The sequence below is a fragment of the Urtica dioica genome, chromosome 3 (genome assembly GCF_054948205.1).
Source record: "Urtica dioica subsp. dioica isolate 48M chromosome 3, U.dioica_male_clone48M_v1_H2, whole genome shotgun sequence".
Classification (NCBI taxonomy): domain Eukaryota; kingdom Viridiplantae; phylum Streptophyta; class Magnoliopsida; order Rosales; family Urticaceae; genus Urtica; species Urtica dioica.
In genome coordinates, this window is record NC_142758.1 from 50342005 (window position 1) to 50360433 (window position 18429).

The 18429-nt window shown below is 33.4% G+C and overlaps 2 protein-coding genes and 1 non-coding gene across 6 annotated transcripts; 2 read left to right on the top strand and 1 right to left on the bottom strand.

Moving 5' to 3' along the window:
- Window positions 1–564: 564 nt before the first annotated feature.
- LOC149403610 (bidirectional sugar transporter N3-like) lies at window positions 565–3061 on the bottom strand. 4 transcript variants are annotated; one of them, XM_089609099.1, is made up of 7 exons: window positions 3002–3061; window positions 2820–2902; window positions 2556–2592; window positions 2230–2437; window positions 1802–1963; window positions 1578–1697; window positions 565–990 (listed from the first exon to the last, which is right to left on the bottom strand). In XM_089609099.1, the coding sequence occupies exons 2-7, from the start codon at window positions 2869–2871 to the stop codon at window positions 772–774; spliced, it is 798 nt and encodes a 265-aa protein (XP_089465225.1). In that variant the 5' UTR covers window positions 2872–2902; window positions 3002–3061; the 3' UTR covers window positions 565–771. The 4 variants fall into 4 exon arrangements, with proteins under 4 accessions (XP_089465225.1, XP_089465224.1, XP_089465226.1 ...); XM_089609098.1 differs by having other exon boundaries at window positions 2987–3055; XM_089609100.1 differs by having other exon boundaries at window positions 565–837; window positions 1587–1697; window positions 2820–3055.
- Window positions 3062–14538: 11477 nt separating this feature from the next.
- TRNAQ-UUG (transfer RNA glutamine (anticodon UUG)) lies at window positions 14539–14610 on the top strand. Its single transcript has one exon. It is a non-coding gene; the product is annotated as a tRNA-Gln (tRNA).
- Window positions 14611–15594: 984 nt separating this feature from the next.
- On the top strand, window positions 15595–16764 carry DCI1 (delta(3,5),delta(2,4)-dienoyl-CoA isomerase 1). Its single transcript, XM_089608119.1, has 2 exons — window positions 15595–16292; window positions 16380–16764. Exons 1-2 carry the CDS (start codon window positions 15647–15649, stop codon window positions 16568–16570), a joined length of 837 nt encoding a protein of 278 aa, XP_089464245.1. The 5' UTR covers window positions 15595–15646; the 3' UTR covers window positions 16571–16764.
- Window positions 16765–18429: the final 1665 nt, after the last annotated feature.

Sequence of the window (18429 nt, forward strand, 5' to 3'; positions counted from 1 at the left end):
ATATGTCTAGTACATATCTTCAGAACATTATTAATTATATTCATGAACTATGTATTAATATATTTATACCATTGTGAGATATTTGAATTGTGCACTATTGATAGAGGTAAATATAGGAAAAATTTCACAATACCAGTTTTTATGTTCATTTTCAACAATATTGACTTTCAAAAATTTCCACTCTAATAATATTTTTAAATTAAAACTATATATAAGTAACCCTTATTCTATCGTAAATTGTAAACAGTAAAAGAAAACGAAATGAAATTATGAACAATAATAAGATTATAATTTTAAAATACTATGAACATTAAGAAAATAATTGTCTATAATAAATAGAGATTCGATAGTTTATGAGATAAAAAAATTTAGAGGTGATATTTGTTAGATAAAGTTTATAAAACCGGTATCACATGTAATTTCTTCCTAAAGTTAAATAATAAATTTCGAACTAGGCCAAGGCTGTAATTGACCCCATGGCATACTTGCCTTTACGTAAAAGTACTACTGGGTTACACACCACTCAATCACTCACACGTGTCCTTATGATATACGGCCAAGATGTCATCTAAGCTGCGCACGTGGCAATCACGAGACACAATGAAATTCCACATTATAATTTAGAGTAACCATACATGTTTACCGTCTCCGTCGAACACAGCATAAAATTAGCATTCTTCTTCATATATATAAGAGGAAAAATAGCAGCGAGAAAAGGAAGAAGAATTTTTTTTTTTTTTTTTTATTCAAAGTGATATGATGTAAGTGTAATTAAGCTGCTGGGCGTAGATCAGCTAAGACGATTTCCACTGGTGTATCGTGGTCCTCATCATCAGCAATATCAACGGGAAAAACTTGATCGGAAGAAGCAGTACGAATCTTCTTAATATCACCACTTTCAACGTTAAACACCTCAGTTTTGGTGTTTTTGTAGATAGCGTATAATATCATCTGTACGAGCCCAAGTACGAACCCAACCACGTTTGGAATCTGTCACCACAAACAGATCACTTTTTTTTTAGTAAATAATTAATATGCATGATAGAAAAGTGATGAGTTTATTTTATCGGAAGTAAAATAACTAATTTAAACGTTTGACATGGCTAAACAACCAACGTTTAATAAATTTTAGATAAATAATCACTTTCAACGTAAATTTTAGTTAAATAATCAATGTTTGATATATAAAAGTAACTATTATTACCTGAGATTTACGTCTTAAAATGGCTATTTATTTATAATGTATCAAACGTTGACTATTTATCAATGTCAAACGTTTAAATTAGCTATTTTCTTAGTGGATCTGTATTTCATTGAATTTGTAATTTGAAACATTTTAGATCATAAAATTATTGTTTTAGTATATAATAATAATTATCTTTTTGATATTCAATATATAAACAGCTTTAAATATATTTACATTCTAAAATAGCTTCTTTTTGTTTGTACTTTGTAGTGTCAAAATATAGTTTAATTAGTTTACAAAATAAAACGTCTGAAAAAGAACTTAAATATTCAATAAGATTAAAACAAAAAAAGGACCAGAATGCAATAATCATAAATACTAGAGGACTTACTGCTATACAAATATCCATGAGGAACAACCCATAGGCGAACCACATAACGGCACTCAAAGTGAGGAAAAATGATAGGGTAAATGGCATGAACTCCACGCTTCTTGTTTTTACAACATGTGCCTGTTTAAATTCTCGATTAATTAGTTAACGAGAACAAAATATTTATATAAATATATAATACAAATGAATAAATGCAATTAAATTAAAATTAAATTCACATATACCACAATGGTAAAAGGTGCCGAGAAAACGCCGATGGAAAAGGCGACACCAATCCATCCAACAACTTGGACTTGATGTGCTTGAGGCACTGCGAATCTCGTTATCGCAATAAAAATCGCAAACATTCCAACGCCCATTGCACCAAATAATCCCATCTTCAATTTCTGCTTAGTAATAAATGTACTTAATTCGTTAATTAAAAGTTTATACAAAATAAAATAAAAGACTATCAAGATTTAATTTTTTAAAAGAAATATAACCAAAGGTCACATACTTAAATTTATATACATGAACAAAAAATTATTGCTCTAGGCATTTGCGAATTTTGTATTTTTTTTTTATTTTATAATTTTGAGGCGCCGATTATTTTTTAAATTTTTTAATTTCAATTGACTATTTAACTAGAACGTCGTAAATAAATTATAATTACCTTGGCAGGTGGTGCATAGACGACGAAGATGGTGATGTAAATGATCTCGACCACACATCCAAATGTGCTAATAGTAATAAGAAGCATAGCGTTGGTTTTGATTAAAGCGTAGTAAAGCCAAATCATTGAACTGAACAGTGCTACCAAATACGGCAGTGATTTAAAACCCTCCGTCGATTTCTTTTTGTACACTTTATAGAATACTTTCCTGATATATATAATCAAGCACACAAACAAAATTATATTTATTAGCATCCACAAGGTTTCAAATAAAATCATATAAGAATGTTGAGGTTCAAAGTGGCCGTGTTAATAATAATACTTACACTGGGGCTAAGAAGACGAGAACTGAAATAATGTTACCTGCAATCAAAGTTATATAAAAATAAACGTGACGTCACAATATGATATTTTGTATTATATGCTGATATCGATCTGAATATATACGTACGTCAAATTATATATGAGCTTTGACTGAAGATAACAATGACGTCACATTCAGGCAACTCAGAAGAACATAATAGAAGGAAAAATATTGTAAGATAAAAATATATATATACACACACACAAAGAGACGCGTTGATACGTACCTAGGATACCGAATATAAATGCCAATTGATGTTGAGCGTGTAAAAAAGCCATAATATATTATCTCTCTTTCAAGTTAAATATACTGCAAAAAATTAATGTAGGTTTTGTGAGTATGTTTGTGGAGAAGAAAGAAAGCAAAAGAAAGTAACTAAAGGTTGATGATAACCCTAGCTCTCTTAACTCTCTCAATATTTGTTCCTTCAAATATTTGGCTCTCAGATGATATTGTGTTTGATATTATATGAATCCAAGCAAACTCACTACTCTTATATACACACACAGACACACATTTCTAACACGTCACCAAAAAAACTAGAGGCCCAGATGTATTGAAATTAGAGAATTATTAAAAATATGAGCATTGTTATTTATCGCGCGCTGACGCGTCAACGCACTTACATATATGTGTAGCTTACACATTAAAAGGGACCACCTATTATGAGAGTATCATGTGAAGAATCTCCCTTGTGAAAATGTCCAAAAAGTACATGAACCATTGTCCACCGGTTGGTTTTGCGTAGAGAATTTTTTTTAAAGTGGACCTAATAAGTAATGAAATATAAAAAATGAACCTCTTATTTAAAAGATATCTGCGTATGGACTTTTGACTCAATTTTGGACAAAAACACCCTTTAAGACATTTAAACTAACTTTTTTAATTTCATCCTCCTCATTTCATTTTGTTCCATCGTATTTCATCTTATTCCATTTTATCCCATCGTATTTCATCTTATTCCATCTAATAATTCTATCTTATTTTATTTTATTCTGTCCATCTTATTCCATCGGAATGAGATGAAATAAGATTAAATGAAAGCATGAAATGAAAAAAAAAATAGTTTAAATGGTTTTATGGTATTTTTTCCGAAATTAAGTCAAAAGTTCATATTTTAATATTTTTTAAATAAGAAGTCTATTTTTAATATTTCTCTAGTTATTAAGCCCGCTTTTAAGGAATTTCTCTTTTGCTTATTCTGCGTGGTAATGATTAAATGCATGGCCATAACATAGGGTTGGTTGTTTACGATGGACTTGACAGTATTGTCATTTTGTTCAAAGGTTGATTAACTAAGTAAGAGTGAATTACATGAAAGGGTATTAGATATTTTCTGATTCTTTCTTTCTGTTTTTATGCGTTGCATTATTGGTTCTTTGCATCATGTGACTGTGTATAAAAGCTTTAAGTTAAAACAATAAAGTCTCTTCTTTTTTGTTTTTTGTTTTTTGTTTTTTGTTTTTAATTATTCTTTTAGTTATACTTTCTGTTGAACTCTAGATGAAACATGCCTCGCCACGTAAGCTCTACGCTCTTACTTGTTACAAATATTTATCGTTCCTTAAAACGCATAACAATTCATTAAATACAAAGCTATATGATTTATATAGTTTCTTCTTCTTCGTCTCCTTTATTTCATTCTGTTTTTCATATTTTGTTTGTTAAAGTTTCAATTGCTAATGAAATTATATGGATAAATAGTACTTTTTCTTACGGTAGGAAGCAAGTCCAACCATTTTCAAACTGGTCTGTTTTTTCACATCTCTCTTTTAAGTTTTAACGCTCTAATTCATACATGGCCACCAAATGACAATAAACACAAAACAAAGAAGAAAGAAAAATAACCAACGATAATTTTTTTTTTTTTTTTAAGGCAGTTGTGCTGCAGTGAGGATTGAACCCACGACCTCCACACAGGAGGTGATGTGGAATTACCACTAGGCTATCCTAAGTTTAAAAAGGAAAAAAAACAATTAATAATGTATTTGTTGCCTTCTTGTCCTCTTTCTTTTGAAAAATGCTAGGTGGATCAAAACATGCCTTTCGATTTTTTTTTTTCAATTACAAGATTCTAGTCATTCCACGTGACTCGGATGGTTTTGAATTCGATATATATTTCCCAGGTATTTATAATAGCTAATGTGGATGGAATTCGTTTTCCTTTGAGAGATATATATATCTCACAAAGTCCCTCAAAGATTAATATGTGGTAGCTCATGACTCATGATTCAAGTCCCTCATCTATGTTTTTCCCATTTGTGTGTATGTACTACCACTATTTATCCATGTGTTTTTCCCATCATTGTGTGTGAACTCAATTATATATGTTTCAATATATACCCGCCGCAAATTAAAAAAAAGGATAAAATAGTCTACTAACACTACTATAAAATACTCATTTAGAGTCGCTCGAAAAGCGACACGTTATATTTTGGGAAAAAGCGACGCATATGTTAGTAACGTCCAAAGGTTTGGACGTCGCTAATTGATTAAGAGCATAGCAAAAAAATCAAAATTTGTAAGTAAAATATATTAGATTTTGAGTTTTTGAGAAAAATTTAACACTATATAAAATATTTTTTATATAGAAATCATATATATGTGTTTACCGTGTATATGAATTAACTTATGGATAAGTATTACACCTGATACTTTTGAATCTCAGTAAGTTGTAACTATTTTGCTAATTTTAGTTATAATTTTACAACTTTATTAAGTTTTAGTGGGTATTTGGTATAATTCATTCATATTAACTTATGTTAATCTATCAAACTCACTCTTTCATTTGCTTCTGGGCATCACTTATTTTTATCTCATGCATATAATGCATCTGCATGTATGTTTATAACTATATATCATATACCCGTCAATCGCACTAACAAGCAAAATAACTTGAATAAAACACAAAATGAAATGATAACTGCTGGTTTACAATGCATTTTATATTAAAAAAAAAAATTTGTTTAGATTTTGCTTTATAAAAAATGCTGTTGTAAAAAAACAGAGATAGATGTTTGATAAATATTTATAAAATAACTATTTCTTACTCATATAAAATAATTGTTATTTTTTAGTAAAATTAGATTTAGTGGTTTATAAAATTAGTAAAAAATGAAACAATATAGATACATTTTCTACGTATAATGAATAATTATTTATGTTTAATCTAACTAAATAATCATGATATCTATATGTCAATAAAAAAATTATAGGTTTTTGAGAAATAAAAAAAAATGATTTAATTTAAAAATAATAAGAAATACGAATTTAAAAAAAAATAAAGAAAAAAGAGAGAGGAAAGAAAATATCTAAAAAAATATATTTTGTCGCAAATAGTCTCAGATCTTTTTCGATTTTGAATAAAATATAAGATAAATTACATTAATGTTATTATCACTTTACAACGTACGTGGTCCCTATTTTTTTTCTTTTCTTGATAACAGTGACTTTGAACATTAATTTTGTTGTAGAAATCATTCTTCCGTCTATTATTTGGACGTTCTATTAGTTTTGTTTTTTCATCACGTTATCCCTTCGTATTTACGTAACTAAACCCTTCTTCTCCGTCTCTCTCCTTCTGAAATTTCCTCTCTCATCTCACAGCCTTTGAATTTCTCTCTCTCTCTCTCTAGCCATGGACAAGAGCTCTCAAACCAAGCTGACGCGTGTTTCGCTGAATGGACAGACACGTAATAGTTCGAATTGTACGCTTGGACTCGGTTTCATGTCTCCTATATTGTTGTCGTTGGTGGTAAAAAAAAAAAAAATTATATATATATATATACATCAAAATCAGCCTTAATAAAGCACATCCTATAAAACGCGTTGTGCTTCCCATGAATTTATCTGCTCCCTGATATATATCTCATTGTCGACTTGAAATTTATAATGGTATGGATTTTAGAAATATCATGTATAGCAGCTAGCTAGCACTAACAATGTAGAAACAGTAAAAACAAAATAAAATGCCACGATATGTAGACCCTTCTTTTTCACGATCAATAATCAAAGAGAGAGGATGATAAATATAATTGTTCTCGAAGTCGAGCATGGGAATATATAAAGTATAAACTGACGGCTTTAATTTGATCACTATAATAAATATATGTGGGTCGCACCAGCTATATAATTGAACAACAAAAGACTCCATTATATTTATATATATATATATATCGAAACTATATATATTAGAGGCACTACAACATTTACATCATTTACCGACGATTTTTTTCGTCGGTAATAACCCTAAAATCGTCGCTAAATGTATTTAGCGACGATATTAGCGACGATAAAAATCGTCGCTAATTCGCCGTGCCTAAATATATTTAGCGACGATTTAATCGTCGGTAAATATTTAGCGACGATATTAGCGACGATAAAATCGTCCGTAAATGTTGTAACCAGAAGTTTTTTTTCATTTTGAAACAGACAATTAGCGACGAATTTCTCGTCGCTAATTACCGCGGGAAAAAATCCCGCGTCAATTAGCGACGACGAAGTCGTCGCTAAATGTTGTGACGAGAAGTTTTTTTCGTTGTGAAACAGAGTTTTAGCGACGATTTTGTCGTCGCTAATTCACGCGGGAATTTTTCCCGCGCCAATTAGCGACGACAAAGTCGTCGCTAAAACGTTGTGTGAATGATAATTAGCGACGATTTTATCGTCGCTAATTATTATTATTATTATTTTTTTTCGTCGTTAATTATTTATTTTTTACGGTTTTTTTGTTGTGAAATTCTAAAATGAAAAATCATATAAAAACTAAATTATATTATCCAAATCAACAACTATATAAAATCCGGTTACGTACGTTTTCGGTTATCGAGAAATATGTAAATAATAAATACACAAAACAACTAATAAACCACTAGTCGCGACGTTTGCTTTGTCGTCCCGCCACTCGTTTTCCCCCTCCTCGACGAGAAACGCTCTTCTGCTGGCGCTGAAGTTCTGCAGGCTGCGGCGTCGGAGTAGACTGACTTGGTCCGCCGGGCGTCGTCTGCTGGCTGGCGTCGGGAGTCCTTTGCTGGCCGCCCGTCGGAGTGCGGACGTCGGCCGTCGGAGTCTGCTGGCTGTGGGATGACGGAGCCTGCTGCGAACTCTGCGGAAATTGGGACATGAACGAGCTAAGGTTGAGGCCGGGCACCTGACTCTGTATTGTCTCGGCGAACGCGGCGAGGGTCGATGCCAACACCTCCTGCGAGACATATCCTGGTTGCGACGTCCCAGCCTCCGAACCGTAGACTTCGGCGACTTCAGCCGCCATCCGTGCTCCCTGTGGCACCAAACGTCCGACGCCGGTCAAGTGATCAGTCCGCGAACCCATAATATCGCGGATCGCCTGCTGCTCTAGAACGGAAATATCAACGTCCGCTCCTTGGTGCTCAGCCTCCGCTCGCAACGTGTTGAACCTAGCGACCAGTCGATCCTGATATAATTAACTAGTTAGTATATATTAATCGAAAAATAAGAAAAATAAATGTAAACTTACATAACGTGCGGAGGCTTCAGGAGTCAGCCATTCAGACTTGTCGGACTGATGTTGGCGCTTGTAGTTCGCAAACAAGCTCTCGAATGCGCCTGTCTCGACGCTATTCTGCATGTAAACAAACTGGACACTCGTCTAGATTGGCGTTGTCCTTCCAAAACAACGCGCAATCGTGTTTGCAAACGTGAATCGACTCGTAACCCATACCAAATCGACGCAATTTCGCTTTTGCTTCATAATGTGACTCTGGAATCGTGTTGTCGATCGGATGAGATTTTTTCAGTACTTTCAGAAGCTGATCAAACGACTTATTCGTCCACTTGTTCATCACTTTCAAATGCATCAACGTGACAACAAATGAGAGTGACGAATACTCCGTACAACCCGGCCATAATTCTGTGTTCAGGTCGCTGAAAAGGTCATCGAACTGTCCACTCTGGTATTCTGCATTCGGGTCAATACTGTCATCGTCACCGTCTACGTCGTTGTGATCTAAGATATCGTGTACAGCATCAAACATCCCTCCTCCTCTGTACTCCGTCTGATACTGCATTACGTCATCTTCTTCCTCCCCGTGAAAGTTCCACCTCGTGTAATTCCTCTTAAATCCTCTGATAAAGAGATGATTCTCTATATCAGGAATTTTTTGCATCAACACGTTGTTACACCTCTTGCATGGACACTTAACTCGTCCTTCGACATTTACGTGTTGTCGGGCCATTGCCATGAACTCTGTCATGCCAGCCGCAAACTCAACGCTTAAACGTTGGTCCTCGATTATCCAATTCCTATTTGGATAACTCATTTTACCTATAGATTGAACATTTCAAAATTTAGTAGTTTTCGGATTTTATTTTATAATTTCACGATCGATCCTACCGAAATTTCGACAGAACCTCCCCTATAAAGTTAACAACCCGGCATCAAGCCTTTAACTTTAAAACCTGCATAGAAACATCCTAAAACTAACAATAAATCCAATCTCAGTGGTTCGATTATTAAAATTCATAATCCATCACATTTTTAATCATTTATAACAACAATTAAATACAATTCTATTTAATTTACATAAACTAACTAATTGTTTTTACATCATTTTACCAAATATAAAATTTATAACAAATATATAATTCATTTATAATTTATAAAATTTATAACAAATATTTATAATTCATTCATAATTTATAAAATTTATATTTGGTATAACAAATATATAATTCTAAAAATATAAATTATAACAAATTTATAAACTAAAAATATATAATTTATTTATAACTAATTTATACTTATATAACTAAATAACAAACATTTATAACTAAAATTATATAATTCATTTATAACTAATTTATAACAAATATATAACTAAAGTTTATAATCCTATAACTAATTAAAATAAATTTATAACTAAAGTTTATAATCCTATATATATTAATCATATATACCTAATATATAACTAATATATACATAAATTTATAACTAATATATATTAATCCTATAACTAACTAATATATATATATATATATATATATAGTTTTTTAAAAAAAAAACTTACCGATCGGACGACAAAAAGAAGAAGAGGGCGCGGGTTCGCGGGGAAGAGGGGAAGCAGACGCGGGTCGCGGGGAAGAGGGGAAGCAGACGGAGCGGCGGAGGGGCGGCGTCGGCGGCGGAGTGGCTCGGCGGAGGATCTGCACCGGGAGAGAGAGAGAGGTAAGGAGAGAGATGCATGTGAGGAGAGACAGAAGTAAGGAGAGAGAGAGACTTACCGGGTAGCGTCGACGGCGTCGGCGGCACACGGCGGAGGACGGCACGGCGACGGCGGGAGAGAGAAAAAGAGAGAGAAAATCGATTTAGGTTAAAGAAAGAGAAATGGGGAAGCTGGGTCGCGATCTGGTATTTAAAGACATTTAGCGACGATTTTCTCGTCGCTAAATGATTTCATTTCGTCGCTAAACGAACTTACGTTAACCAGGCATTTAGCGACGATTTCTTCGTCGCTAATAGTAAATTTCACATATTTAGCGACGATTTTATCGTCGCTAAATCATTTCGTTTTAATTTAATGCGGGATTTTTCCCTCTTTAAAATTCGTCAAAATTCGAAAACATTTAGCGACGAGGAAATCGTCGCTAATTGTATAGCGACGACAAAAAAACTATTTAGCGACGATTTTATCGTCGCTAAATGTTTTTGTCTTAATCAAATTGGAGGGATTTTTCCCTCTTTAAAATTCGAAATTAATTCAACATTATTAGCGACGATATCGTCGTCGCTAAATGAATTCAGAAATCATTAGCGACGAATTTATCGTCGCTAATTATTTTCCCGCGAACTTAGCGACGACAAAATAGAATTAGCGACGATACATTCGTCGCTAATTATCTTTGCCGCCAAACTTTATTATTTTTCGCACCAAAGAATTAGCGACGATAACATCGTCGCTAAAAGGGTGATTAGCGACGATTTATTAGCGACGATTAAGTCGTCGCTAATAGTTTCGTCGCTAAATGTGGTATTTATTGTAGTGAGGTCATAAAGCTTAGCCTCAAATACATGGCGGTGGCATTGTCCACTAATTCCATATTTCGATGATCGAGTCAATTTTGAATGATATGATTTGCATATATACATGCAATATCTGGACCAACTATCAATTTACAAGTGTGGAATATTTATAACATATCCATACATGGCATTCCACGTATACATATATACACATACAGAAATGTAATAGAATTGTATAGCATGCATGAAGTGCTGATATATATATATATATATTAATATATACTACACTGGTCACTAGTATATTTATATATGTATATACTCGTGAGTTTGCTGCCATGTGGGACGTTTGAACATGATGATATTGATTGGGAATTGGTTCGATGTTAACCTCTGATTATTGCTAGATACAAAAGGTTAAACTCATTTTGAACATTAATTCCTTGATTACGTGCAAAAATAATTAAGCTTAGCCAATAAATTATCCGTCTAAATCCATATCCCAAGTTATCATCTTTACTCTAATAATTCATTTTTTACGTACATTACACACATGCATGTTACGTAACTATAGTAATATATACTCGCTATAGAACTTGATACCTAAATTATTGAAGACACCACAAGATCGCTATTTAAAAGTAAACAAATGAAACATATTACAACGGAACAGAACGGAGGATGTTACAACGGTGACAATGTCATCAAAAGTGAATATATGTTGTATTTTTTAAGTTTATAACGACTAAATTACTTTGAAAAATATTTTGATAAACTTTTCGCATGTACGAGAGTTTGATATGACAGAATTTTAGCACGAAATATGATTACAAGGACTGTGTCGTTGTACTTATTCGTTGATATCCCAAAACTTTCATTTTATAATTATGGCAGATAATGAAAATTAAAAAGAAAATAGTATTAAGGCGAGATTATCTTCTGTATAAATAGAGCTTAATTTTTATATACTAATGAAACGTCTTGATTAAGTTTCTAGTTTTTGTCGACCACTCTCACTAGCAGATAAAGAAAAAAAATAATGGCTGAGAGAGAAAGAGAGAGAGAGAGAGTTTAACTCAGGGGAATGTGTTTTTAACATGCCACATGAAAGTAATAATTACGTATTATATTTTTCTAGGGGGAATGAAAAAACATATAAGTTTAGTGTTAATAGCAAAACATTAATTGTCAATAAAAAATTAGTGTATCAAAAGGTTCTCTAGCGTTCCGTCTTCGTCCTTAGTATCTGATAGCGAATCCTCGTCGTCATTCATTAGACCATGGCATCTACAAAATCAATTAAGAGAGGTTAATCAATTTTGGTTACACAAATATTAGAGAAGAAGAGAATGAACATGATTGTATACATATACGTTTCGCACATGTATAAAGTATCCCGGAGAGAATTGGCATCAATAACCATGAAATTTTCTCTGATTGTCCAACACCTTCATAGAATTGTGGGTCACCATTTTGTGAATCCCGGGCAAACCGTTAGGAAAATCCTAACTCGGTTCAGCGCGACACGACCTATTGAACAGACGAAAAAAAAAATCACACAGTTTGAACATTAATTTCTCATTTATCTTAACTCCGATTTTGACAAATAAATAACATGATCTTATACTTCTCGCAACGAGGAATAAAAATCAGTCATAACATTTCAGTTTCGATGAGTGAATTCCACTCTAATATTTATCTTAAATCAATCAATAATATAATATTAAATTCTCTTTAATATCAATAAAAACACGATTTTTCAACCACCATTAAAAAAACATATCGCACAATTAGATGTAGATCGATGTCACAGACTATAGGATCCTTTCTAGTAAAATCCTAAAGGTGTTATTTATTTGTTTAAGCATTATCCACACTGATACTTCACGAATTTACTTAGTCTATTTAGTAACTAATAAAGCTGTTAATTGACCGTTCAAAGATCACAGTTAACTATTAAGTTTATTAGGTGAGGTAAAAGTGACTATATTGACATAAATGTGAGGTCCTTAATAATCTTCATTTATGTTCCACCGCATGGTTGTGGTTTTAGGTTAGGTTGAGTCGTTGAGAGAACTTAGAGAATTGAAGAGTTTGCTATTAATCTTTTTTTTTTTCAGAAAAAAATAGAACGCGTCGATATTAGGGCAAACTTGTCTTTTTCATTATGTTAATAGAATGGAGGGGTAAGTAACAATAATTTCTCAAACTTGACTAAATAGTAAATTTAAGATTTCTAATTGACTATATAACTACGTACATAGCCCAAAAAAAATAAAGAATGAAGATGATGCCCAGAAAATATAGCCACAGAACAACACTAACAAAACTTAATAAATTATATTAACGTTCACACTTCAACTGATGACATTGAAGAGTCTATAATGTTTAAAAAAAATAAAAAGCTGAAATATCTTGAAACATATAATTTAAGAAGAAAACAAACATTGATAATTTTTAAAATAAATAAGAAATCTAAAAAATATATTATGTTGATAAAGGAGAGGGAGTGGAACGTATACAAGATTAGAGAGAATGAGATATATGTGGTGTGTAGTGGGATGAAAATATATATATATATATATATATATATATATATATATATATATATATATATATATATATATCGATCGTAATACAAAGAAAATAGTTAAATAAAATAATAAAGGTATGACTCGTATGAGATGTATTTAATTCCTCAGTCTCTTCCTTGTTATATATAGAGTTTTGTAACTAAATTGGCCACTTATAACGTTAGGTTTGGGATCTAACCTATATTTGGAGTTTTTTTAGGGAAATAGTTAAACATATTAGGTGGCAAATTATGTTTTACTTTTTTGTCCTTCAATAATTAAGATAGTTTTTTAATTAGCATATTTTTTTTTCCTTTTTTTGTGCGTGTTAATTTCCTATTTTGTAGAAGGCAGTTACCAGATTTTGAACCTAGTATCCACATTTTCTCTCTCTCTCTCTCTCTCTCTCTCTCTCTCTCTCTCTCTCTCTCTCTCTCTCTCTCTCTTAAGCCACTCCACAAAAATAGATCTGGGTTTTTTTTTTAACCTTCAACGTGCCAAGATGACGAGGAAGACACCGAGGTCGCGGGCCACGGGGGCCGTCCAGCCGAAGAAGTTGTCGCCGAGGATGCAGATCGGCCGGAGGCGGCGAATGAGGTCGGCAAAGGCTCGTCGGAGCCTGATCGACGCCCACAGGAGGCGGTCGACGATAGCGTATGGGAGGGAGGTGGTGTTCTCGGAGTCCGTAAGGAGGTCGTGGTCGACGCCCCGGAAGGGGATCGCGACGAGCCTCACGGCGGTGGTTGGCGGGAGAGACGATCGGACTTGGAGACCCTAATTCGACCCAGGAGCTTTTCTTGGTTCGATGTCCGAGGAATTTTATAAAAAACAGGTCTTCTCGAATTGTTCCCGAGAGAAGTATAGATTTCTTCTTCATAAATTTTTGTTAATTAACGTTAATTTTCGTTAATAGTTGTTAATTATTGTTAATATGAAGACGTCTTCATCTTCTTCGACAAGATTTTGTTTTCTGCATTTTTCTGTACATGTCATTTTTTCGGAAATTAATACACGTGTATTAGGGTGGAAGTTTCCGAAATTGACAAATTCTAATTATCATGTTTCTTTTTTGAACGGGAAATAAAATAGGCAGTTTTTTTTTTTAATAATTTCCTTATATTTCATTATTTCCGTTTATATAAATAAAAGGGCAAATTAGTCTAATAAATATTGCCAACTAAGCCGATTGGCTATTTTTCTAAAAAATGTGAAACATAGACTAAAAACAAAATCTATAGTTTTATTTTGGCTATAAATCTACACTGACTGCCCTTATATATATATGTAATAAAATCGGTTGAGGAAATTGGTGTATGTTTTAATACGGATTCTAGAATAAACAATAACTCTATAGTATGAAAAACATTAATGAACAGAAGGGTTCTATGGTGTAGTGGTTAGCACTCTGGACTTTGAATCCAGCGACCTGGGTTCGACTCCCGGTAGGACCTCTGCATTAATTCATCATCGTTTCTCATTTATATTTTGTATGTATCTTTGCCATACTCATGTCATATCATAGTTGTACAATTCTTTTACTTATTTGTATTTCTCTATATTTTTTTTTTGTGTAATATCTTATATCTCATTCTTTACTTGTAAAATTTCTAGTATCAGAATTTTACGTTTTAATCCTTACATACCCTAAAGGCGTATCACCGTTTAAATTTTGTCGCTTTTCTCAAGTTTTTTTTAATTAACGTCATTGTTAAGTTTTTATTCATCGTTTTTCCTGCTCTTTTAATGGGCGTGCTTTGATTATTGTTTTTTTAACGAAAAAATATTATTTTTAATATCGCTTTTTGATATTTTGTACGAATGAGTGTGATGTGATTCGCCACTTGAAATAATTATGACGGTGATCTTATTTATCTTCGTTTAAAATCTCAATAGTTTTGTTTTTTTTCCTAATATATGTAATATCATGTAATTTTTATTAACGTATAAATAAATGCTCACCAAGAGAACACCATACGCGACCTCTCTTACATAATGTACGCCCGACCTTTTCATTTAGGACTCTTTGAGTTTCCAAACACTTACAAGTATTTCTCTCAGTGGTGGAACAAGTTAATTAAGAAAAGACCGTTCTTGAACCAAAGATAGCTCACTAGAGACTTGTAGTTCCACACAATCAAGCTTGGGTGTAATCATTTGATCAAGCTTGGATCGAACCGTCTAACTTCAAAAATAGTTGTCAAAAAATCAGCGACAACAGAGTTCAAGTCAATATAACGTAATCGATCGATTTTATTTCCTTTTTATTATCCCTTTAATCCATTTAATCAATTTTAAATTTGACACTAATGGGAATTTATCACAACCATAATACTAGCTTCCTTTTCTTCGCATTATTATATCCTATTTATCAATAATACTTTATTAATACTAAATAGAATACCAAATAAAAATATAAATATAGCCATGGCATTTATCAACAATACGACATTTCTTTCACATAGCTTTGTAAGGAAGAGATAAAATAAAATGGGAGAAGAGGAATACAAATCCCTAAAAATCATCCAAAAGAACACAGACTCATCGGTGTTCGACCTAATCCTCAACCGTCCGTCTCAAAGCAACGCTCTTTCGCCGGAATTCTTCACCGAATTCCCCAAAGCCCTAGCGTCGCTCGACCAGAACCCCAACGCTAACGTCATCATCCTCTCCGGCGCCGGAAACCACTTCTGCGCCGGAATCGACCTCTCATCGTTCGCCGCGGTATCCGAAACGGCTGAATCCTCCGGCGACCGCGGCCGCGCAGGCGAGTTTGTCCGGCGCCACATCAAAGCTCTTCAGGACGCAGTGACGGCGATCGAACGTTGCCGGAAGCCGGTGATCGCTGCGATCCACGGCGCGTGCGTCGGCGGCGGCGTCGACGTTGTGAGCGCGTGTGACGTTAGGTATTGCACGCGCGAGGCGTTCTTTTCGGTGAAGGAGGTGGATCTGGCGATCGTCGCCGATCTCGGGACTCTTCAGAGGCTACCGGCGATCGTCGGGTACGGAAACGCGGCGGAGCTAGCTTTGACTGGTCGGAGATTCCCCGGCGAGGAAGCTAAGGCGATGGGACTTGTTTCGCGGGTTTTCGGATCTAGGGCAGAGCTTGAGGATGGGGTCAGATCTATAGCCGAGGGTAAACTCGTACTTTCGTAACTAATAAACGTTGTCGTTTTAATCATAGATGTTGTCGTTTATTTTTGTTGTTGTCGTCGTTTCACAGAAATGGCGGGAAAGTCTCCGCTGGCAGTGAGAGGGACGAAGGCGGTGCTTCTTCGGAGCAGAGAGGTGAACGTGGAACAAGGGCTCGACTACGTTGCCACGTGGAACTCATCCATGCTTTTGTCCGACGACCTCTCCGAGGCTGTCTCTGCTTTCTTCCAGAAGCGCAAACCAGTTTTCGCCAAGCTCTAAACTCTGTCGTTTATGCTCTCATCGTGTCGTTTTTCTTACACAAATTGAATCAGTAATACATTTCCTTCCTTGTTTTCATGTTGGAGATCGAAACAGTTGGTTTTTAGACGGTTGGTCCGATTGTAAACGGTTTAAAATATTTCACTGTTTCAGTACGGTCCGATTTGAACTTTTAAACGGACATCTCTTCGATCGTTTTCTTTGACGTGCCGGCGGAATTGGCGGCGCTTCCGCTCTGGAGAGGCCGTTTCTTATCGATCGCCGCCATGGTTTTAGGGTTAGGGTTAGTGTTTGGTTGCAGAGAGTGATTGATTTTGCAGAGAGAAACGAGAGAGAAATGGTTTTATTGTGTTTATGAGAGTGGAAAATAAGCGCTCGAGTGAAAAATAGGTTTTTATACCTAAAGTAACTATAAAAAGGAGATTTTATTTTTTGAAATTTTGGCGTAAATAGTCTCAAAATTTGTTCAAATCAGATTCAATGGGGCCTTATTACTACAATTAAGGCTAAGCTCCATAAGGCCTCGAACTAAACAATTTGCTTTTATCCTTAATTGATGGTGAATTATTGACAAATATTACACAATATTATGAGACGTGACTATTTACCTGAGATTTACAAAACGTTGGTTATATAGTAATGTAAAACTGTAAATATGACTATATACTTAATGAACCCTAATTATATATATATATATATATATATATATATATATATTTATATGTTTTGTCTGTGATATTTTACCAATTAATCGTACATGTGTATGGCACATTATATATGTTATATTTTCGAATTAATTAAATTGTATATATAGTGTGTAATTAAATTATGGATTAATTTTGTTTTTACCCCCTGAACTATAGCACCTGTAACAACCTATATCCTACCTTTTTTTTTCTTACAATCGTTCCCCTCGAACTTTACAAATATTTTAACTTTGCTCATTCCGTCTATTTTTTTTTTAACAGAGTTAGACATATGTCAACATATAAATGAGTTTGAAATATAATTTACCAATATACCCTTAATATATGTTATTAATACATTTTTTTTAATCAAAATACTATTATTAATATACATATATATATATATATATATATATATATATATATTGATAAATACAAATTTAAAACATCCTCTCTCTCTTTTGAACACACAGAAATAAAAGTGTATATTACCACACTTATTGATGGGCTGGACCTTTATATCCCTTGGATCGTTGTTTGGGCATCACAAAAATCAATACCAAATACAAAAGTAACGTTTCTAACTTTTTCAATACGAAAATCACTTTTTTAAGTACTAAACAATCATTTTTCTTCATGTTTACATTAAACATTCATTTTTCTTAATGTTCATTTTGTTTGTTTAGTATCGTTTAATTTTTATTACTTTATGTTTTCATTATAAAGAAATTAACTTTACATTTTAAAAAATTAAACAACTATATTAAAAACGTGGCACTTTTAACTACGATTTTTCCTCACTTTTTAGAGTTTATTTACTGGCAATGTAGCATTATTTATCAGGTATTTAATTTAGCATGGATTGACGGAATACAAAAAAACGCTAAAATTTCTATCAATAAATGGACATAAAAGGTCTTCCCTTCCCATTAACAAGCTGACCTCGCCCACATAAAAATAATATTCTAATTAATTAAAAACAACTACATCATCAAATTCGGTACATACAGAATTAATCTACCCCCTCTTGTTTTTCCTTTTGTTTCTTCTTCACCAGAACCTCATATATATAAAATAGTAATAGAAAAGCGTTTATACAAGAACCCATAAAAAAAATAGCTGGATTAAAGGAAGATATGGAATTTGCTTCATAGATTGGGGAATCTGTAACTT